General features: G+C 38.2%; 1 protein-coding gene across 2 annotated transcripts in view; it reads left to right on the top strand.

Annotated features, from left to right (window-relative positions):
- The first annotated feature begins 253 nt into the window (after positions 1–253).
- The window catches only part of ARL6 (ARF like GTPase 6), a 34,955-nt gene continuing 11,970 nt past the window's right edge, over positions 254–23,238 (top strand). The window contains exons 1-4 of one of the 2 annotated variants that reach the window (XM_069100743.1): positions 254–404; positions 6,608–6,758; positions 21,011–21,072; positions 22,848–22,916. In XM_069100743.1, the coding sequence (XP_068956844.1) occupies positions 6,636–6,758; positions 21,011–21,072; positions 22,848–22,916 (254 nt within the window). In that variant the 5' untranslated portion in view covers positions 254–404; positions 6,608–6,635. Of the gene's footprint in view, positions 481–6,607; positions 6,759–21,010; positions 21,073–22,847; positions 22,917–23,238 lie in introns of both variants that reach the window. The other variant, XM_069100742.1, reaches the window with a different exon arrangement.

Here is a 23,238-nt window from a genome sequence, read left to right as displayed (position 1 = left end):
GGAAAAGGACTACATTTCCCGTGAAGCTTTGAGGCTGCTTCCGTCATTCCCTCACCTCCCACATCAGCCATTGGCAGGCCGGAGACGGAAAGGCTTTCCGCCCACTTCCTTCATCAAGCATGCGCACTCCCTCCTTACCGCCCAACCCGCCAACCAATGCCCGGCTGTGGTAACGGAGCTAATTCCGGTGAGCGGAAGCAGAGAGGAGGAGCCTGAGAGGGGCGGGGCCTCGGGGCCGGAAGGGACCGCGGTTGCCTAGGGGACGCTTTAGCGCCGCTAGCTCCTCCCATTGCTCCCTGTAGATTCTGTGGGCGCTTTGGTTTTTCCGACCCTTTTAACCTAGGTGGATGAACCCCTCCGGCCGCTGGGTAGGCCCCCTGAGATGGGGTCGGACAGGACCTGAGGTGAGGAGGGGGTCCCTCGTGTCCCGACCCGAGACGCGCAAGGTTCCCGCCCCGCTCCCCTGCTGCTGAATCGCGGGTGAGTGAAGGGGCGAGTCGGGGTGCAGGGGGCTGCTCGGTCCGCCGATCCTCCTCCTCTCCTCTTCTTCGTTTTCTCCCTCTTCTCCTCCTCCCCCTCCTCCCCCTCCTCCTCCCCCGTCATCCAGGTCTGTGCCTGGGAATGCCTCTCTAGGCTCCTCGTCCGCCCCCGTATCCAGCCTGTTGCCAGGGTCTATAGATTCCGACTTCCCCACGTGGACTTCACTCGCCCCCCCGCTGTGATGCAGCCCTTCCTCCCCTCCCGTGGCGCGCCTGCCGCGAGCCCTTCCCCGCCCGGGGGGCCGAGGACCTTTACTTTGCTGCCGCAGTGACAGTATGCGACAAAGGCCCGCCCTCGTCTGCCAGACGCGGCAGCAGCCAGTCCCCGGCGCCCGCAGAGATGCCTCACGTCGGGGGCTTCTGGTGACCCCAGACTAGGAGGCTGAGCCCCCTGGGGCCGATGGTCTCCCGCTGCGGCGGACCGCCCTCCACTCAGCTGTCAGAGCGACCTCTTACAGCGAAGCGCCGACCACGCCACCCCGGCTCCCGCAGCCCCCTGCCCGCCCGCCTCCCACCTCTGCTGGCGTATTTTCTTTCCCAGGAGACGGTGAGATCCTTCAGAGCAGAGCTTGTCCTTTACATTTCTTCGTTTGCCCCGCGCTTAAAGCAGTGCCAGAAGCACAGGCATTTAATAAATATTTATTAACTGACTACGTGATGACTGCTTTGTAGAACAGGTTGAGATTAAAATGGATAGTTTTCAGATACTTTCCTTTTTTTCCCCTCTTTATGAATTTTATTAGTTTTTCCAGTTCTATAAAATATTCTTTGGTAGTTTGATTTGTGCTGTACTAAAAAAGTAAATTAATTTGGGTAATATTGTCATTTTTATTATATTGGCTAGACCCACCCAGGGGCAACTTACGTTTCTCTGCTTATTCACGTCTACCTTTATTTCTGCAGAGTTCTGTAGTTGGATTCACGTAGTTAGGCTAGCCAAGTACACACAGGTTCATTATCAGGGCACTAAGTGAGGATTTTTTTTTCCTTTTTGCTATTGTAACGTAGGAAAAAAAAAAAAGAATGTCCCCATCTTGTGTTTTCCCCTCTCCGTTTATGCAGAGATTTATTTTTATACCGTGAGTGAGCATTCGTTTAACTGTTTATACCTTAAACACGACTTCCTTACATAGTAGCCAATAAATTAATCTACTATAGACAAAGAAACTTAATGCTTTTATTACTGTTATTCTGGATATGTCAGGGGTTCTTAACCCTGAGGTCCAGGAACTTTTAAAAAGATGTATCTTGAAAATTGTATTTTGCTATGATTCGTTTCCTTTGTAATCCTATATATTTTATTTTATGCATTTAAATAATTACTCTGAAAAGGAATATATAGGCTTCACAAGATTGTTAGAAAGGTCCATGATACAAAAAAAAAAAATGTTTAAAACCAATGCTACAAATTAAACTAGAAGATTAAAAAAAAAATTGTACCTAAATGGAAAGAAGGCTCCAAGTTTTCTTTGTAAAATCAAATAAATGAATTGGTGGGTTTGGTTTTCTTATGTACCCAAAGGCAGAAATATAATTCCGTGGGTTACTTGAACATTTCCTCTTGCAACAATCATCATAAAGAAAGATGACTGTGAAGAAAAGTGTGTGTGCCAACATCTATGGCAGAGGAGAAGAAAATTCTCCAAAGAATTGTATAGGATCACCCAAATTAAATCAATGTATACTTTAATTTTCAGTGGCTTCAATGTAAAAGTGGTTAAAGAGAAAGATTATAAATATAATTTTCAAAAATGTAACAGGACCAAGAAATGGCTTATAGACCACACACGAGTATTAGACTTTTCTTATATGTTGATTGATTTTTGTAGAGGATTTTTTCCCCATCTTTCTCTTTTCATTATTATAAGAGATGGATTTCTGGAGAGGAGTCGAGGAGACATACAGTGAAGGAATGCAAGTGAAGTAAAAATAAAAAGATACCAATAAAATTTATTTTTAAAATTCAAAATGGTTTATATTTGTAAATCAGTAATGTTCTTAGAAGATTATATGTTTGCTGGTTGAATCTTTTCTAAGCTGTTGGCCTCCTCTGCATGGCAGTTTTCATGGTAAATAATAGAGGCAGAGATCACTTCTGAGGTAGAACCAAGAAGGCAGAGTAGTAGGAAGGAGTACAGTGAGCTCCTTCGCTAAACTCCTCCAAAGTGATCTAGAAAATACACTACCATAGGGAAAGTCTGGACATGATGGATTATTGCTCTCCTGAGAGTACTGAGAACTGTGTTATTCTAGATTCTTAAATTTCAGTGCTTTCAAAGTGCAGGACAAAGTCTGTGACCCCATCCTTCTGAACTCATCGTTCCTGATCTGAATCTGAGTATGAACTTCTGCTTGCCCAAGTTACCATCAGATAGCTCTGCTGGGTCAGTAACAGGACCGTAGGCTTCTTTACAGGCTAGGGTTCTTGCCCGGGTTATTTCTCTACAGGCTTCATATGTCACTAGAAGCTAGTATTGACACTCTCCGCTATCCACAGGCTCCTTCCTCAGGCCACTCTGAATCTGTGACCCAGAACTCGTACTGCGCAACACACTTGGCAGTTAGCAGCCTGGGTGGTCTAGGTGTGGGGGTCACTCCCTGTTCACTGAAATACTCAGAAAAACCCACTCCGGCCCAGAACTCTCTTCTGACCTGGGCTGAACAGATGTGATTTTTTTCTTGCATTTTCCAATGTGACTTGGCATTAAAAAAAAAAACTATTATGGTGACAGGGACACTGAATACACAAACCGAGAAGAATAGAGTGACCCCACAACATATATAAGCAAAGTCTCAAAGAAAAATACAGCTTGGGGACAAATTCAACTACAATTCTTAGAAGAAATGAAGAAAGAGTTTAAAAAAAAGTTAATGTTTTTATAAATTAAATTATATCTAGTGCCATCATTTTAGAAAGCTTCAGAGTTTTTAGAGGAAAAACTGGGAAAGAAGTGAAAACTGTTAAAAAAAAAAAACTGGAAAGTGAATGAACAATTTAGTACAAAAGGTATAAAACCTTGCCAAAACAGCATAATCCCTGAAAATGAGAATGGATCAAGGAGAAACCAATTAGACAACAAGTAACATACCAAAACCAAAAGGCTGAAACATGAGAACAAAATGTAAGGTATCTCAAAGCAGAAACAACTGACTTGCAAAGCCGATCATTGAGAAAAAAAATGTAAGATTCATTGAAAACCAAAATAAAGAGCCTGAATATCATGTATCAAGAAATTTTAAAAGAAAATTTCCTAGAACCAAAGGGCAAAATGGAAATAGAATCTACCAGTCATCTTCTAAAAGAAACCTCAGGAATTTAAAGCTAAAATCTAGAACTTCCAGGTTAAAAAAAAATACTGCCAGCAGTCAGAAAGAATTCAAGTATAAAGACAGTCAAAATCACATGTGCTTTAGCAGCCACCAATCAGAATAATGAAGAGCTTAGAAGATGCTATCCTAGAAGGCAGACGATATAATCTTACCCAGCAAAACTGAATATAATCTTGGAGGAAATGAACCTTTAATGAAAAAGAGAACTTTCCAGTACTTCTGACAAAAACACCAGAACTGAATAGAAACTTTGAAGTTCAAACACAAAGGAGGCAAGAGAAACATAAAAAATAAACACAAATGTAAAATTATAAAGGATTTAACAGGGATGAACTGCTTATATTCTAAAATGGGAAGATGATATATATGTATCCCCTTTGAATTCTGGGGCAGCTAGGTGGTGCAGTGGATAGAGAAACAGCCCTAGAGTCAGGAAGTCTCTTCCTGAGTTCACATCTGGCCTCAGACACTTACTAGCTGTTGTGACCCTGGGCAAGTCACTTTACCCTGTTTGCCTTAGTTTCCTCATCTGTAAAATTACCTGGAGAAAGAAATGCACTCCAGTATCTCTGCCAAGAAAACCCCAAAAATGGTCACAAAAGATTGAACATGATTGAAAATCAGCCTAATACAACACAACTTTGAATCCTGTCATCAACAGTCGTCACAAGGAAAGTCTAATAGGACAGAAATGCTGGAAATGGTTCTTTTATATCTTGTGTCTGATGATCTTAAAAGAAGAATGGAAAGGGAGAAGAAGGGGAATACACAAGGGGAGGTGAAGAGAAGAATAAGCTAGGAGAAGTTATTTCACATAATTGAGATGTACAATTAGAAGTCTGTACAAACAGAGAAGCAGCCAGGGGTGCACTCAACACTTGAACCTCATTCTCATCTAACTGGTCAAAGAAGGGAAGAATATATGCACATACACACAGTTGGATAGAGAACTACAGTTCAATCAACAGGGAAATTTGAGGGAATTAGAGGGAGAATATGGAGAAATTAGTCTTAAGCAATACACACACTAAGGATATTTTCCAATACCTATAACTGGGGGCTGCTAGGTGGCACAGTGAATAGAGCACCAGCCCTGGAGTCAGGAGGATCTGAGTTTAAATCCGGCATCAGACACTTGACACACTTTCTAGCTGTGTGACCTTGGGCAAGTCACTTAACCCCAACTGCCCTGCCTTCCTCCCTCTAAAAAGACCCCCAAACCCAAATACCGATAGCTCTTTTTGAAGTGACAACAGGAATCTGAGGGGGTGCCCATCAATTGTGGAATAGATAGGCAAGTTATGGTGTAGTGTGTGAATATGTTGGTATACTATTGTACTGTAAGAAATTTAGCCAAATTTGGAATTTGAAATATATTGAATTGTCATTTTTCATCTTAGTTTTATCTTTCTCTGACTTGAAAGAAGAAACTTGAATAGCATATGCACAGAGAAGAAACATGACCTAGTATACTAAACTATATCTAAATTATCCCAAAAGAGTACATTTAAGTATCTTGTACTTTAATACCCCAACATGGGAAGACATAACATGGTCTTTATATCTTGGTAAAAATTTGCTAACAATTTTAGGCAAGATGTTTCCCTTTATATTTAACCTAAATCTGTTTTATTTACTTTGGTTCTCAGTAAAAATGAAGAATATCTGATACTCTCTGATAACCAAAGGATTAATTTACTCTCCTGCCCTTTGTTTTCTGGACTAATTCTGTTTTCTCAGTGATTTATTATCACATTAAATATCAATGCAACCCAGAATTGCCTCACAACTATTTGTGCAATGAATTTCAGTTTGTAAAGGGTTGACTTTTCAGTTATTTTTTATGTTTTCATTGTAATCCTTTATATGTGTGTCCTTGCTTGTTTATTCTTGTTTCCTTCATATGGTCATAGTGTGCTCTGTTCCTTTACATTTTTTTTCACTGTAGATCATTTCATAAAGACTTCTCCATAATTTTTATGTTCATTGAATGTTTAGCTTGCTTCCAGTTTTAATAAGTTTTTGTTTTTAATTTAAAAATGCTGCTCTAAGATTCTTTAACAGTTTGTTGTTGTTGATTCCATTCTCAGAGAATATTCCCCAAAATAGAATTATTGGTACAAAAGGCATTACTTTTTGCAACTTTCTTTGCATATTGCCGTATTTTTAAAAACTATGAATTTGAGAGTGAGCATGCTTCATTATCCACAATACCACTAGAATTGTGTTTTGTTGTTTTTAATTATTTCTAACAACTTTGTTTTAACTTTTATGTCGTTGGTTATTAAAGTGAGGTTGAACCTTTTTTCAAGTGATGATTAAAGACTGTTTCAGTCATCCTATTTTTTTATAGGTTCTAAATCCCAATCTTTTAATTGTTGTCATTGTTAACTAACAGACCCTCTTCAGTTTATAATTTAAAATTACAGACCACAAAGCAACATTGTCCTGATTCTGATCCATCCTGTTGTCTAATATACTGTATCTGAAATGAAACCTGTCTAGCAACTTCCTGGGTATTCATTATCCCATGTGCCCAGATTTATAAGCAGTCAATCTGCTTTTGCAGACAAGTCTTCTTTCCTGTAATCAGCTTATGTTCTGTTTACTGATTACAAACTAGTGACATTGTCTTTTCCATTGTCTCTCCAGTTTTCATATTCTTGACCCATGTATGTACCCAGTGTATACTTGGAGTGCCTCTTATAATAGTTTTGCGTTCTTTTGTGCATTCTCAGCTGGTTTGTGAAAATCTGAATCATCATTATGGGATTGCTGGACAAACTGTCAGGCTTGCTTGGCCTGAAGAAGAAGGAAGTTCATGTTCTGTGCATTGGGCTGGATAACAGTGGCAAAACAACCATCATTAACAAACTCAAACCTTCAAATGTAAGTAGCTTTCTAAGTTACTCTACCACTTGTCTACAATTGGGGAGAGTTAGCATGTATAACTATGAACTCTCTTTTGTTTGGTATCAGAACTCCAAACCCCAAGGAGTTCTGTCCTTTCCTACTCATTTTGTTAGGAAACTGATTCCCGTCGTATTTAAATGAGGTGCCAAAGTTTCCGTTGCTGTACAGCGACAGAGACAGGATTATAATATGCATCTCCCGACTCTTAGTCTTGTGCTCTGTTCCCGGTCATGCAGACTTGTTGTAAGTGCACGATCATATCAAACTCTATTAAATTTAATAAAATTACATTGATACAGCAGTACAATTTTCAGTAAGGTCCTACTCTGATGCCTCATAAAACCAGGTATTTAACAAGATCTGTCTGTTTTTCAGTGTTATTTTTATATCTTGTATATATGCTAAATAGCAAATATGAGTAAAATAAATTATTATTTTTGTGAATTCGTATTATAAAAATAAAGAACTACTATGCCCTGATTGCTCCCATCTCAATTCAGCCCAGGGACATGAAGTGATACACTTCAATACGACTGAATATGTTGCTTAAAATTTTTTTTATATAGTCAACTCTCAATTATTTGTGCAAAAAAAGATTTTTAAATGACCAAAATTTAACTTCAACCATTACTTTTAAGCATTTCTTTATAATTTCTTAAATGTATTTGTTTCATCTTTTCTTCTTCCTATTCTCTTTCTTACTGAAGGACCAAATTTAGTAGCAGAGTACCTAAATAGTCAGTAGGATAATGACATTCTATACTAATGTTCTCCTAGCCATTAAAAACGGATTCTAGGGGCAGCCAGGTGGCACAGTGAATAGAGCACCAGCCCTGGAGTCAGGAGGACCTGAGTTCAACTCAGATACTTGACACACTTACTAGCCATTTGATCTTGGGCAAGTCACTTAACCCCAATTGCCCTGCCTTCCCCCGACCCCCCTCCCAAAATTTTTTTAATGGATTCCATATATATTCACAAATCTTTAGATTGGACAAAATGCATGTTCTGTTTTTTATGAGAAGAGATTGCTGTACAATTGAATACCATCCATTCCTCTCTTCCTAACAACATCCCTTCTTCCTACACAGGCCAGATTTACAATGTAAAGAAACCAGTTGCCACCTGGCTTTCCCAACAGGGGATTGCCAGTGATGATAAATAAAGTGGCTAGAGCCAAGAACTAGAAATTTGGAGTTGGGATTTAGAACAGGAAGGCCCGCATTGTCCCAACTTATGGGAACAGGGCTCCTAACTTGTTGATAGCATTAGCAGCATATCACCTATCCAAGGATTTTTCTAGAACTGATAAAACAAGATAAGATATATGTGACTGACTTAACAATTGAAGGGACACAATCACAACCAGCCAGCTAGAGGTGACCCTGTGGTTTATTTGAAGAACAAGGAAAAGCATCTGGTGTCTGACTTCATGCCCTAGACAAAGAAACTCTAATGGCTAACATCCTTATTCATTTTTTTCCTAAGCCTCCATTCTCTATTGCCATTGTCTTCATATATCCTCATATCTTCTGTAGGGGAATAGCATTATAGGTAGATGATCAGATGGAATTGGGTTGAATGAGATGAGCACAATCAGAGCATAGTAGTTCTTTTTTTCTAATACAAACTCACAAAAATAATAACTTTTTTTTACTAATATTTGTGACTTAGCATATATAAAAGATATTATAAAAATAGCACTGAAGAATGGATAGATCTTATTAAGTACCTGTTTTTATGAGGCATCAGAGTAGGACCTTAGTGAAAATTGTATTGCTGTATAAATGTAATTTTATTAAATTTAATAGAGTTTGATATGATTTTCAAACCTGACTAAAAGTGATACTAAACCCATTAAGCCATGGATAGGTAAAACATGGTATCAGGACAGCACTATTCTTCAACAAAATTTTTATTGCATACCTAAGTGCAAAGCACTGTGCCAAATTCCAAAAAGTCAAATGTAGCACAAGTCACTAGAATCCTAAGGTTTTTCCTTTTCTTTGTTATTGGTCCAATTATAGAATCATTTTAATTGATACGATCACAAAATCAATGACCCCTTGAGGTCTTTGCAAGCCCTGGGTTAACCTTGACTCTAGGAACACTTGGCATATATGCTCTTTATTAGATTCAGAATGATTCTGGGAGATTAAATTAGACCTTCATCCTAGTACATATTAACATGACTTTTGTAGTTAGGGAAAGAGGCATCTAATGCTCACCCAGTTTTCTAAGTCCTTCAGAACTAGTGGATCTTTTTTTTTTCCACTCAGAATTATAGCAGCCTCCTAGGGCTATTAAATAGCACAAGAATTTAGGACACAGTCAGGTCCCCATTTTGTCAATAGTTTAGTATCATTGCCACTGTCTACAAGTCATTCAGTTTTACTGAACTACTGTATTTAAAATTAGTTCCATGTATTTTTGTATTATCTCATCATAACCATATTGTGTGGACCCTAGACTTTTGCATTCAAGTAGGCATTCATATTTTACTATCATTTTTCTTTTAGTCTGTGTTTTTCTTCTCAAGTCCAGCAATTGTTTCCATCAGTATAAGAGTAGACTATTAGATAATCCTCTCTGGCACGATATATGTTGATACTAGAATCACACCTTTGGCCCCATTAAAGTGAGATCCAGAAAAAAGAAGGAAACTAAAGCTTTTAAAAATGAACTTAGTCACTCACAGACCAGAGCACAGACCAAGAGAAAAGTAAATACCTCTCCTTAGATCTTACCACCTTGGAAGAACTGAAAACTTACAGGTCCTTAGAAGTGTCTCTGAAAATAGCTGCACAAAACTCCTGAAGCTTGGGACAATTTGCCCTCCACACTGGAAGCAGAGCCCTACTTTAACAAAGAGTTTAAAAGTCAAGTCATAAGCTGGAGAAATGAACAAATAATGGGGAAAAAAAACTCAGACTACAGAAGCTTGCTTTGCTGACAGACATACACTCAAAACACACACTCAGAAGGAGACAACAAAGTCAAAGCTCCTACATCCAAAGCCTTCAATAAAATATGACTTGGTCTCAGACCATGGAAGAGCTCAGACAGGATTTTGAAAATCAAGTAAGAGAAAAGCAGAGGAAAAACTAGTAAGCAGCGATACAAGAAAATCATGCAAACAAGTCAGCAGCTTGGTAAAGGTGACCCGGAAAAATAGTGAAGAAAACACCTTTTAAAAAAGACTGACTCAAGAGGCAAAAGAGGACCAAAGAGATGATGAGGAGAAGAAGGCCTTAAAAAGTAGAATTGGCAAAATAGAAAAGGATGTCCAAAAGCTCACTGAAGAAAATAATTCCTTCAAAATCAAAGTGGAAGATATTGACCCTGTGAGAAATCAAGAAATCATAAAACGAAGCCAAAAGAATTAAAAAATAGAAGACAATATGAAATATCGTACTTGAAAAACAACTGATCAGGAAAGTAGATCCAAGAAAGATAATTTAAACATTATTGGACTACCTGAAAGCCATGATAAAAAAGAGAGGCTAGACTTCATCTTTCAAGAAATTATCAAGGAAAACTTCCCTGATATTTTAGAATCAGAGGGTAAAATAGAAATTGAAAGAATCTATCGATCACCTCCTGAGATATACCAAAATGGAAATGCCCAGCAATATTATAGCCAAATTCCAGAGTTCCCAAGACAAGGAGAAAATATTGCAGGCAGCCAGAAAGAAACAATTCAGATATTGTGGAACCACAATCTGGATAACACAGGTTTTAGTAGCTTCTACATTAAAGGATTGGAGGAGTTGCAATATGATATTTCAGAGGTTGAAGGAACTAGGATTAAAATCAAGAGTCACCTACCCAGCAAAACTGAGTATAATCCATCAGGGGAAAAAAATTGGCATTCAGTGAGGTAAAGGAATTTCATGCACCCTCAAAAACAAGACCATATCTAGATAGAAAATTTGACTTTCAGATACAAGACTCAAGAGAAGTATAAAAAGATAAACAAGAAAGAGAGATCATAAGGGACTTGTTAACTGTTTGCATTCCTACATGGAAAGATTATATTTGTAACTCCTAAGACCTTTCTCATTAGAAGAGTTAGAAGGAGGGCACAGGTGTGAGTTGACCATGAAGGGATGATATCTCAAAAATAAAATTAAGGGGGTGAGAGAGAAATGTCCTGGGAGAAAAAGAAAAGGAGAGGTAGAATGGGATAAATTGTTTCACATAAAAGAGGCAAGAAAAGGCTTATGATGAAAAATGCTATCCATCCCTGAGAAGAAGTTATGGTTTCTGAATACAGATTGAAGCATACTTTGTTTTTTACTTATTTTTCCTGAGGTTTTTTGGGTCCATATTTTATTTCACAACGTGATCATTATGGATAGGTTTTGCATGACTACACATATATAACTTATATGGAATTGCTTGCCTTTTAAATTGGGGAGAGAATAAGGGAGAGAATTTGGAACTCAAAGTTTTTAAAACAAATGTAAAAAATTTTATATGTAACTGGAAAAAATAAATATTAAATTTTAAAAATGAACTTAAAATTTTCTTTGCTTTTGAAAAATCTAAAAACTGAGATAAACCATTTGAGTCCAAAATGAATACTTTTAATTTTCTAATTATATTAGCTGTTGCTAGTATCCATGATTTTTTCACTGATATGCCTTTCAAGAGTTGCTGTGGGCAAAAAAATTCATCTTCCTGCATTCAGTATGGTGATAAGCCTGTCTGAATGCAACCTGACTGGTGCTCTGTATTTCTAGCATCTTCATAGGACTTTCTAGGATTTTTACTGTGCTTACCATGGCTTTCAAGAAACCAGGCTCACCTCTGTGGTACAAAGAAGCATCAAAGGAATGTTCTAATGGAGGACATTTATAACAGAAAAGGGTCTGGATGGGAATAAGGAGTGGTCAGTATATGCAGGTAGTCTGGGGTGAAAGTAATGTCAAGTCTGATAGGTAAGTCTGGTAGTCTGGGGTGAACCAGATGCCTTGGAGGAGATGCCAATGATCTAGGCTACTGAAATGTATGGGAATATTTAGGTCCCATCACACCATCATTTTCAGTTTTCTCACCTAAGAAGATTAAGCGAACTTATTCCTGCTAGGTCAGTGCACAGGGGAACTGTTTTTTCCAGGTGTGGTCATAGACACCAGGGATCTTTGGGTCAGTATTTACTGTTAATTTCTGCTTCTTGCAGTTAGCCATCTCAACTACACTCTTAGCTTTGGATGGAGACTACTACAAAGGAAACCTTTCGGTTTTAATTCTTTTCACTTTCTAGTCTGTTTTGGTGTTATGTCAACAATGATATCCTTCATAAGAGTAAAATTTTGTTTCAAAATAAAAAAGCATTTTTACTGTGTAGGTTACTTATTAACATTCTTTGCATAAAAATCCTAATCTAATATATCTAGGAGACCTTTTTTTTAATGGAGTTGACTCAGATTCACAGGATTTTGTTGTTGATGCTGGTGGTACTAATTCACCACTTACACAAAAGATCATAGATGAAAGTTAAAAGGCACTTAAGAAATCATCTAGTCCAACCCCACATTTTATAGGTGAGGAAATAGATCTACCCAGAGAAGTTGAGGATTTGTCAAAGATCAAATTGATATGAAGCAGGAGCACTGATTGGATTCATGGTACATCCAAGATTATAGGATGGCTACTCAAAAAAAAAAAAGTATAACCTTACATGTAGACCTAAGTATCAAAAGAGGCATTTCAACATGTGAAAATTATGTATAGTCCTTTAATATAAAGTCAAATCATGCTTTCATCAATATGATTTGCAAATAATGCATTCTAACCAAAGTCTTTAATCATACAGTGAAACCTCATAATTTGTTAATATCCAGTGATAATTCATATATAACATTGTTATACTTAAATTACTATGCCTTTGTTCTTCTTGTTTAGTATTGTTTCTAAGAACAACAAAAAATCATGTACTAATTTTTCAAAAATTGTGTTTCTTTTTTTAGCATCACATTTATTTCCAAATATATTCTTCTCCCCCTCCACTACCCAGAGAGCTATTCCTTGTGACAATTTTTTTTATTGTTAGTTCAACTAAACAACTTTTCTATCTTTGCATTTCTTGGGGTTTAAGCCTATCAGTGGCACCTCTCAACTGCACTCGTTATGTATTTTTAGCGTGCCTTTCTATTATTTATCATTGTCCTTACTAATGTCTCGTTACCTTTTTGTTGGCAAATAAGTAAAATGTTTTAGGTCATTAATATCTCATCTGTTTTGAGATGTCAAACTATACTGTTTCTACAACTTTAAGGAAAACTTTTTATCGAAGCTTTTCAGAAAGTAACTATAATTGCACAGCACACGGGGCTAGCAGCCTGTACCCTATTCTAAATATCACTTATTCTGCTAAGTACTAATTAAAATAGTACTTTGAGTGAATACTATAAATATCTTATGTTTGCACAGAGAAATAGACCTGATGGGTTTCCAGATGAGAAAACAAAAGGTCCATAGAGATTCATCAACTCACCAAAGGTCATTTAGTTTTTTTAATTTTTTTCTTTGACCCAGAAGTTCTATATTTTGACTGTGTTGTTCCTGGTATTTTCATTATAGGATTTCTTTCAGGAAGTGACTGGTAGACTCTAGATTTCTATTTTCACCGTACCCTCTGGTTCTAAGAAATCTGGGAAGTTTTCTTTTAAGATTTCTTGAAATAATATTTAGACCCTTTTTTGGTAATAGCATTCAAACATTCCAGTGATTCTTAATTTTTTTCTCCTCAGCCTGTTTCCCAGGTCATTTGCTTTTGCAGATACCTTATATTTCCCTCTCTTTTTTCAGTCTTTTTATTACTTAAATATTTTTTATTGTCTGATGGAGTCAGTAGCTCCTATTTGGTCCATTCTCATTTTTAGGGAGTAGGTTGCTTGGACAAGATTTTTGTACCTCTTATGCTTAAGCCATTAATGCCCTTTCCAGTTCTTTTTTCTATTGTTTTCATTTCTTTTCCAGTTTTTTTTTTCCTCAGGCTCTTTCATTCCATTTTTTAAAATTAAATTTTATGTTTATTTTTAGTTTACGTCATTCATTTCCATAAGATTTTGAGTTAAAAAATTTCATCCCATCTTTCCCCTACCCACCCACCACCCCAAAACAGTCATCTCACTGTATACCCCCTCCCCCAATCTGATCTCTCCTATATCCTCCTCCACACCCCCTCTGACTTTCTGGTAGGGCAAGATGGATCTCCATACACCAGTGCTTGTATATCTTATTTCCCAGTTGCATGTAAAAATCATCATCATCATCATTTTTAAAAAAAACATTTGATTTTAAAACTTTGAATTCCAGATTCTTCTTCTTCCTCCCTTGTCACCTACCATTACTGGGAAGATAAGCAATTCAAATTAGGTTGTACATGAGTAGTTATACAAAACATTTCCATGGTGAATATATTGTGAAAGACTGACTATATTTGCCTCCATCCTATCCCATCCCTGACTTGCTCTATTCTCTACTTTGACCCTGTCCCTTTTCAAAAGTGTGTGCTTCAGGGGCGGCTAGGTGGCGCAGTGAATAGAGCACTGGCCCTGGAGTCAGGAAGACCTGAGTTCAAACATGACCTCAGACAATTGACACACTTACTAGTTGTGTGACCTTGGGCAAGTCACTTAACCCCAATCGCCCTGTCCTCTGCCCTCCAAAAAACAAAACAAAACAAAAAAATCTTATGGAAGTGAATGCTGAAAACTAAAAAAATTAATAAATTTTAAAAGTGTATGCTTCTAACTACCCTCCCCCCAAACCTATCCTCCCCTCCATCATCCCCCCTCTCATCCTCTTCCCCCCTACTCTCCTATAGGGCAGGATACCCAATTTAGTGTGTATGTCATTCCCTTCCTAAGCCTAATTCAATGAGAGTAAGGTTGACCCATTCCCTTTTGCCTTCCTGTTCTTCTCCTCCATTGTAAAAGTTTTCCCTTGCCTCTTCTCTATGAGATAATTTACGCAATTGTGTCTTTCCCCATCTCCTCTAATTATATTCCTCTGTCACCTCTCAATTTCACCTTTTAAGTATCATCCCTTCCTATTCAATTGATCCTGTGCCCTCTGTCTATGTATACCTGTACACATATATACACATTCACACATGTATTCATATGCATATATAGACATATATATGTATGTATACATATATATATATACACATTTATATTCCTTTCAACTATCCTCATACTGAGAAAAGTTTCATAAGTTACAATTATCATTTTTCCATGTAGGCACGTAAATAGTTCAACTTTGATAAGTTCCTCATGATTTCTTTTCCCTGTTTACCTTTTCATGCTTCTTTTGCTTCTTGTATTTGAATGTCAGATATTCTATTCAACTCTGGTTTTTTCATAAAGAAGTGTGAAAGTTCTCTATTTCATTGAATGACCATATTTTCCCCTGAAATATTATACCCAGTTTTGCTGAGTAGGTGATTATTGATTTTAATCCAAGCTCCTTTGATCTCCGGAATATCATATTCCAAGCCCTTCAATCCCTTAATGTAGAAGCTGCTAGATCTTGTGTTATCATGATTGTGTTTCCACAATATTCAAATTGTTTCTGCTTGGCCACTTCTATCATTTTATCCTTGATCTGGGAACTCTGGAACCTGGCTATAATATTCCTAAGAGTTTTCTTTTTGGGATATTTTTCAATATGTGATTGGTAGATTCTTTCAACCTCTATTCTGGCCGCTGGTACTAAAACATTAGGGCAGTTTTCTTTGAGAACTTCCTGGAGGATGATTTCTAGGTTCTTACTTTGGTCATGGCTTCCAGGTAGTCCATTAATTTTTAAATTATCTCTCCTGGATCTGTTTTCCAGGTCAATGGTTTTTTCCAGTGAGATATTTTACATTGCCTTCTATTTTTTCATTTGTTTGGATCTGTTTAATAGTATCTTGATTTCTCATAAAGTCATTAGCTTCCATTTGCTCCAATCTAATTCTGAAAATTCTCTTCAGTGAGCTTCTGAAATTCTTTTTCCATCTGGCAAATTCAGCTTTTTAAGGCATTCTTCTCCTCATTGCCTTTTTGGGCCTCTTCTTCATTCAGGTTGTTGACTCTCTTTTCATGATTTTTTTGCATCATTCTCATTTCTCTTCCCAATTTTTACTCCACTTCTCTTACTTGATTTTCGAAATCCTTCTGGAGCTCCTCCGTGGCCTGTGAGCAGTTCATGTATTTCTTGGAAGCTTTTGGTGTAGGAGTTCTGACTTCATTGTCTTCCTCCTGTTCCATGCTTTGATCTTTTTGTCCCCAAAAAAGGAATCCAAAGTTGGATTGCTGTGTTTGCTGTGCTTCCTTTGTTTGCTCATGCTGCCACTCAGTTACGTGACTTTTCAGCTCTTTGCCACAATAGAACTCTGATTCCAGAAGGGAAGCTTTGTCCCAAATCACTGGGGTTTTCACAGCTGCTGGAGCTATTAGGAGGGTGCCAGCTCTACAGCCCCACAAGCTCTGGCTCATCGGTCACCCTCAGGACGACCACCCAAGACCGCGATCCAGATCCAGGCAGGTTAAAGCAAGACCAATTACTCTCAGAATGGTCATTTGGCCCCCCTTTGAACTGCAGGCCAGGACCTTTGAAGTAGCCATGTGGAGGCAGCTGCCTGGGTGTCGTGCCTCAGCTGCTTCTCGCTCCAGGGGTCCCTCTGCCCCACCCCCCAGTTCCAACAGATTTCTACACTGACCTTTTACTTTGTCTTTATCATTTGTGGATTGATATTTCTGGACACTGCCACAGCTGCTGGTGATCCACTCTCCCGAAGTCCGCTCCTTCCACTGCTGGTTGGGGCTGCCCTGGGGCTAAAGGGGTACCATGGGGCTGGGCTCTGCTCCCAGAATGCTGAGATGGACCCTTCCTGCCAGGCTGCCTCCAGTGGAAGGTCTGTTTTTCTGTCACTTTGTGGGCTCTGTAGCTCTAAAGTTTGTTTAGAGTCATATTTTATAGGTATTTGAGGTGGTTATGGGGGGAGCTCAGGGAGTTTTTCTGCTTCTTCACTGCCATCTTGGCTCCACCTCCCATTCTGTTTATTTTTTTTAACCCTCTTATTTAGTCTCTTCTAGAAATACCAGTTGAATTTCTACCTGAGCTATGTTTTGCTTTAAGACATTGGAGTCATTTTCTTTTGCCTTTCTGTCTTGAATATCTCTGCCACTGCACTAACTCATTTTTTTTTGCCTTTTTTTTGGAGGGCAGTTGGGGTTAAGTGACTTGCCCAAGGTCACACGGCTAGTTTTTTTGTGGGGGTGTTAAGTGTCTGAGACCAGAACCGAACTCAGGTCCTCCTGATTCTGGGGCCGGTGCTTTACTCACTGCACCACCTAGCCCCCCTCAATAACTCATTATTGTGGGGGTTCTTTTTTTGTTTGTTTGTTCACCTATCATTCCAGTCTATTTCATATTTTATTTTAGGACTGGTATTTCCACACTTCTGAGAACAAAGTCTGGAGAGGTCCTGCTGCTACTTTCTTGGCTTATCGAGTGCTATGTTATTTCAGAATTAGTCTGATGACCTACAAGCATTTAGTGCTCCCAGAGTGGTTTGATCCAAGGCAAAGTCTGATCACTGCCCCCTTGGTCTGAGTTCTCCATGTTCCTGACATGAGTTTAGGTGTACACGAGTAGACTGTCACAGGACACTACCCCTTCCAGCCAGCTGGAAAGCCCTGCTGGTTCCAAGAGACAGAATTCTAGGCTCCCCTTTGGCCTGGGATTCATGCCATGGTTATTCCTTTACAGAATGGACTAGATGCTGAAAGTGAAACCCTGCTCTGAACTGGGGGGTCTGAGGCACACCACTGTTGCTTCCACTGGCTTCTGAATTTCATCCCCTACCTCTGTCACTCAGTGGCCTCTCTTCCTTTCAGGTTCATGCTGTTTATATCTTCCATCCAGTCAAAATTGCGGTAGCTGTTTTCTATAGACTCCAGATCACACTCCTTCCTCAGTGATACAATACATGGCTCACAATGTTTCTCTCCTTCCCAACTCCTGCCCTGTTATTAGGAGACTTCATCATACACATTAGGTATCCCTCAGACACCCTAACCACTTAATTCCTCAGACTGCTCACTTGCCATGAGTTATTCCTCCACCCCACCTCAGAAACACACAAAGATGGCCGTTCTTGTGTCATCACCCACAAATATACCTCTCTGTTGAAGAATTTAGAAATCCCCTAATCTAACCATAATATATTGACTTTTCACCTCTCCCTGTTTTCCCTTACCAAATCCCACTCTTTGTCAACACTGTGACCTCCAATCTCTTGACTCCTCAATTCTCTCCCAGGCCATCTCCCCTGCACCAGCCACTCTTTCCTTTTTTCTCCATCTTGACATCTTGGTGAACCAATTTATCTCCACACTGACCTCCTCTCTTGAGTCTCTAGCCTTTTAATCATGTTACCAGTTATACCCAGGCAAGTCTCAATCTTGGATCATTCTACACGTGTGCTGCTGAACAAAGATGGAGAAAATCACACAATCATTCTGATTGGGTCCACTACAGTATGTTACACAACCTCGACTGGGCCCTCACCACTGTTAGACACTCTTGTTAGGCCTTCTCTGTCCACTCATTCTCCCCCTCTTCACAGTGATACTTTCAAGCATTTTCTTCCCACCTAAAAGTTGCGATGGCTCTCCCTCCCCATCCTCTCAGTGGACTCATATATTACAGAAAAAATTGAGGCCATTCTCCTCCCCTCTTCTTCATCTTATATCACTCAGGTGTATTCTGTCCTTTGTCCTCCTTCACCCATCGCACATGAAATAGACTTACTCCTTCCCAGAGCTAACCCTGTTCACCTGATCCCATTTCATCCCATCTCTTCCACTAGATTCCAGCCTCTATCATCCCCACTCTATCACTTATAAAACTTTCCCATGTCTCTCCTGTCCAGAAAAAAAAAAAAACTCATTTGATCCTTTCATCCCTGCCACCTATCATCGTATTTGTCTTGTGCTTTTTATAGCTAAATTCCTTAAAAAGGACAGTGTAACAGGCGCTTCCACTTCTTAACCCTTTACAGTCTGTCTTCTGACATTATCATTCCACTGAAACTGCTTTTGGTCTTTTAGTTGCTAATTCTAATGGCCTTTTCTCAGTCCTAATTTTCTTGATCTCTCTGCAGGCTTTGACACTGTTGATCACTCTCTCTCTCTGATAGTCCCTTCTCTCTGTTTTCAGGACATCACTCTCTCCTGGTTCTCCTACCTATCTAAATGTTTCTTCTCTGTCTCCTTTGCTGGATTCACACCTAGGTCAGACCCTCTAACCATAAGTGCCCCTCAGGATTTGGTCCTGAACCCTCTTCTCTTTTCCCTGTATATTAGTTTATTTGGTGATCACATCAATTTTTATGGATTTAATTACCACCTCTATGCTGAAGATTTTTAGATCGCCTAGCCTACTCCAAAAACCTTTACTGACATCCAGTCCTAGATCTCCAGTGGCCTTTTAGACATCTAGAACTAAATGTCCAGTAGACATCTTAAATTCTATATGTCCCAAATGTTACCCATTATTTTTCCCTCTAGACCTACCCCCTACCATCACCCTCCTCTTACCACTGTTCCAGGTCTTCAGGCTTACATCCTGGACTTCTCCTCCCTCACCCCTCATCATGGGATGTATCGCCAAGATCTGTCATTGTCACCTTTGCAACATCTTCCACCACTCTAGCACAGACCCTCATGCCTTTATTCTTATAATAGGCTGTCGGTATGTCTGTCTGGCTCCAAATTTCTCTGCCTCCAGTCCATCCTCCACTCACCACGAAAGTGATTTTCCTAAAGCACAAGCCTAGTCATGCCATCCTTCAACCCAATCAACTCCAGTGAGTAGAATTTGTCATAAGAAGACCTACTAATGGTAATGGTAAATGTCTCACCAAACTTAATGATATATTTAAAGATACCATGTATTTTCTATTTTATTTTCTCTATATTGTTTGTGATTTTTGTCTCAACGTTGTTATAAAGAAATTAGAATATATAGTATATGTTTTTAAGAAAACAAGCACTTAATGCTTTTCTATTCCTACAAAAAACATTTTTCAGCCAATATAATTCTATAGAAATTATAAATGTGAGTTGATGATATCAGTGTATTTTTATTAATGTTGATATTAATAAATACTATTAATAAAGTATATTTCAAAAATTAATAGAACAATTTTTATATCAGTCTATCCTATTATAGGCTGCTAAGGTTTTTGATCTGCATAATTGCTACACTTTGATCAATATCATGGAATTCAGAATATTTTATTCAGTTAAATTTTGGCTAAAGCATTTGATGAAATTTTAAGGAAAATTTGGGAAAATTAGGTGTTTTTTTTTGAGAAGTTGATCGACCAATATGCATTTTGCTGCCCTCTTTTCTCTCTGTAAATCTCCCTATAACTTAGAGATCAAGTTGATCTTCCTTTGTTTTGAAAAACACAGTCCTTTCTTTTTTTTCTTTCCTTACCACCCTATTGTGCTCAAATAACTCAGCTTTAAAATTGATGAAAGAACGCTTAGCTGTTGTTTCTCAATATTAAAAAAAAAAACTCAGAGTTTGAACATTGGCCTGTTTGACAGTTTCCCATCTGAGACCTGGTCAGTACGTTGTTCTGTAATGGCGGCTGATAATCTCGGCTAAAACATAAGGTTTTGTTGTTGTTTTGTTTTGTTTTCTGCAAACGTTAGGATTTTTTAAAAGGCCTGACTCAGATGTGTGACTATAAGGACATTTGACTTTCCTCACAAAGATAGATTTGTTTTCCTTGCTAATGGAGACATTATTATAGTTTATGGGTTGGAGGAGGAAAGGTTTTCTTTTGTTTTGCTTTTGTAGTAAGGAAAATTTGTGTTATTGGGAGACAAGGCTACCGTGAAAACACCTCGTTAATAAGATAATAGTTTTTCCTGTGGTGACATTAAGAAAGCTACACTGCATACTTCTAGAGTTTGGGATATGATAAGTTGATTCAGACTCAAAATGTTACTTAGATTTGTAAATATTAAATATAAGCTCATGTAAGGTGCCTACAATCAAAGACAGCTATTCAAAAGAGTAATTTTTTTTATTTAACAGGATGTGGTCTGTTGAGATAGATGTTATTAAAATTGAATATTTTGACATAACTTATGAAAAAATCTGTTTGGAATAATTGAAATTTGTTTAACTTTACTTTTTCTCTTTCATAGGCTCAAACTCAAGACATAGTTCCAACAATAGGGTTCAGTATAGAGAAATTCAAGACATCCAGGTAACTCGATTTTATTAAACTGATGGTTATAAAATTTTTTATTTATTTTAACGTTCTTTTTTAAAATTTGAGTTCCAAATTCTCTCCCTCCAGCAATGTGATGTCAGTTATACATGTGCAATCATGCAAAACATATTTCCATATTAGCCATGTCACCAGAAATAAAAAAGTGAAAAAATTATATAACTTGTAGGTCTTCCCAGATTTTTCTGAAACTGTCCTGCTCATTGTTTCTTATAACACAGTAGTATTCCATCACAATCTTCTACCACAACTTTTTGAGCCATTCCCCAATTTATGGGCATCCTCTCAATTTCCAATTCTTTGCCACCACAAAAAAGCTGCTATAAATTCTTTTGTACATAGAGATTCTTTTTCCTTTACTTTTCTCTCTTTGGTTTACAAACCTAGTCATGGTATTGTTGGGTCAAAGGATTTGCAGCTTTATGTCCCTTTAGGCATAGTTTTTTGTGCTGTTACCTTTTCATAATTGTCTTGTATCACTCTCATTTCTTTTCCCAATTTTTCCTCTTTTCTCTTTTTTTAACTCTTCCAGGAATTCTTGTTGGTCTTGTCTCCGATTTGCATTTCATTTTCCTCTGAGTCTCTGCTTATGGCTGTTTTTCCTTTATTTGCCTTTTCTGAGTTTGTGTCTTCATCTTCTCTGTCACCAAAGTAGCCTTTTCTGGTCAGGTTATTTTTTTTTTTTTGTTTGCTCATTTTTCTAGCCTGTTTCTTAACTGTGAGTTTTATATTAAAGTGGGCTCTGCTCACCTGGGATTGAGGGAGGGAGGGAGGGGGCGCTGTCCCAAGCTTCAGGCTTTCCTGCACGACTGTTTTTCTGGGAGAGCTGTGGTCTGTGCTCAGAAGCCACAAAGTGCCTCTGCTCCTCTCCTCCCTGGAGCTGCAGCCCAGTCAGCAGCGGGTCTGCCAGGCAGAGCCTGGCCCTGTGCCCAGCGTCAGCTCTGGGTCCTGTGCGATCTCTTCTGGACTTTTTGTCGGATTTCCTTTCCATCTCTGGGCTGAGAGCTCCCAAAGCTTCTGCTTCTGCTCTTGCTGTCAGAACCTCCTCCAAGGCCCTCAGCTGTTGTGGCTACAGAACTCCAGGCTGGCACCCAGCCCAATATCACAGAACTCTCTTGTCAACTTCCTAAGTTGTCTCACCCCGAACCTTTAGTTGGCTCTGCCCTCCAGTATTTGATTTGAGGAATTATTTTCATGTTATTTGGAGGAAAATGGGAGAATTGAGCTGTGTTGCTACTTGGCTTTGCCCGTGGTCATAAAATTTGGTGAGAAGCATAATCTGAGATCCAAAGTCACATTCCTCTATGAGTTTTGAGAATTCAGGATCCCAGTATACAACTAGTTTTTAATTTCTTCAGGTTAGTTTAAAAAAACAAACTTCTAATTATATTGTTATTTGAAATTCTAAATGATTAATAAATCTCAATTACTACCTTTTTTGTTTCAAAGTGAATAATTTGAAAACTATCAAAAGGTGGAGTTCAGTTAAATTTTATTATACTTTAGCATTAAAATTAATTCTGGCAACTTGGCCAGTAAAAAAAATCATTTCTATTTCTATTCTATATTGTGCAAAGCCATGTTTACTAGCAATATTCATCCCATTTCACTGTTACTTTATCTAGCTTGAAAATTAAAACCCCTTCAGTTTAAAGCTTTCCTCAAAGAATTATTTCTTAATTCAAAAAAATTAGCAGTGCGTATACATTTCCAATAAGTAACTATAGTTTGACCTGGAATTTCTTTTGCAGTTTGTCTTTCACAGTGTTTGACATGTCAGGTCAAGGGAGATATAGAAACCTATGGGAACATTATTACAAGTAAGTAAATTCTCAATTTTTCCATGCAATTTTATACCTCTTTTGTGTACTTAACATCCTATTTTTTATTAAAGTATTTTGGACATATGTATTAACACTATCACTGAGGATAAAGACTGTATCTTATTTTTCTTCATATTGCCCTGTATGCCAAATAAAGGGTTTGTCGTATAGTAAGTGCCTAAGAAGCAAAGATAGCATTTGATTTGAATCAGCATTAATGTGAGTTGATGAAGTGGATGTTTCTATTTTAATAGCAAATCATAGCAGATTATGCAAATGGCGATTTTAATAGATTGGAATGGGCTTGTGGCTTGTAGTT

Source organism: Petaurus breviceps, unplaced genomic scaffold (assembly GCF_028583685.1).
Source record: "Petaurus breviceps papuanus isolate PSGF00001 unplaced genomic scaffold, PetGlider_PUasm1.0 419, whole genome shotgun sequence".
NCBI classification, from domain to species: domain Eukaryota; kingdom Metazoa; phylum Chordata; class Mammalia; order Diprotodontia; family Petauridae; genus Petaurus; species Petaurus breviceps.
Note: the sequence above shows the minus strand (reverse complement) of the source record. Positions and strands in the feature narration are given on the sequence as shown.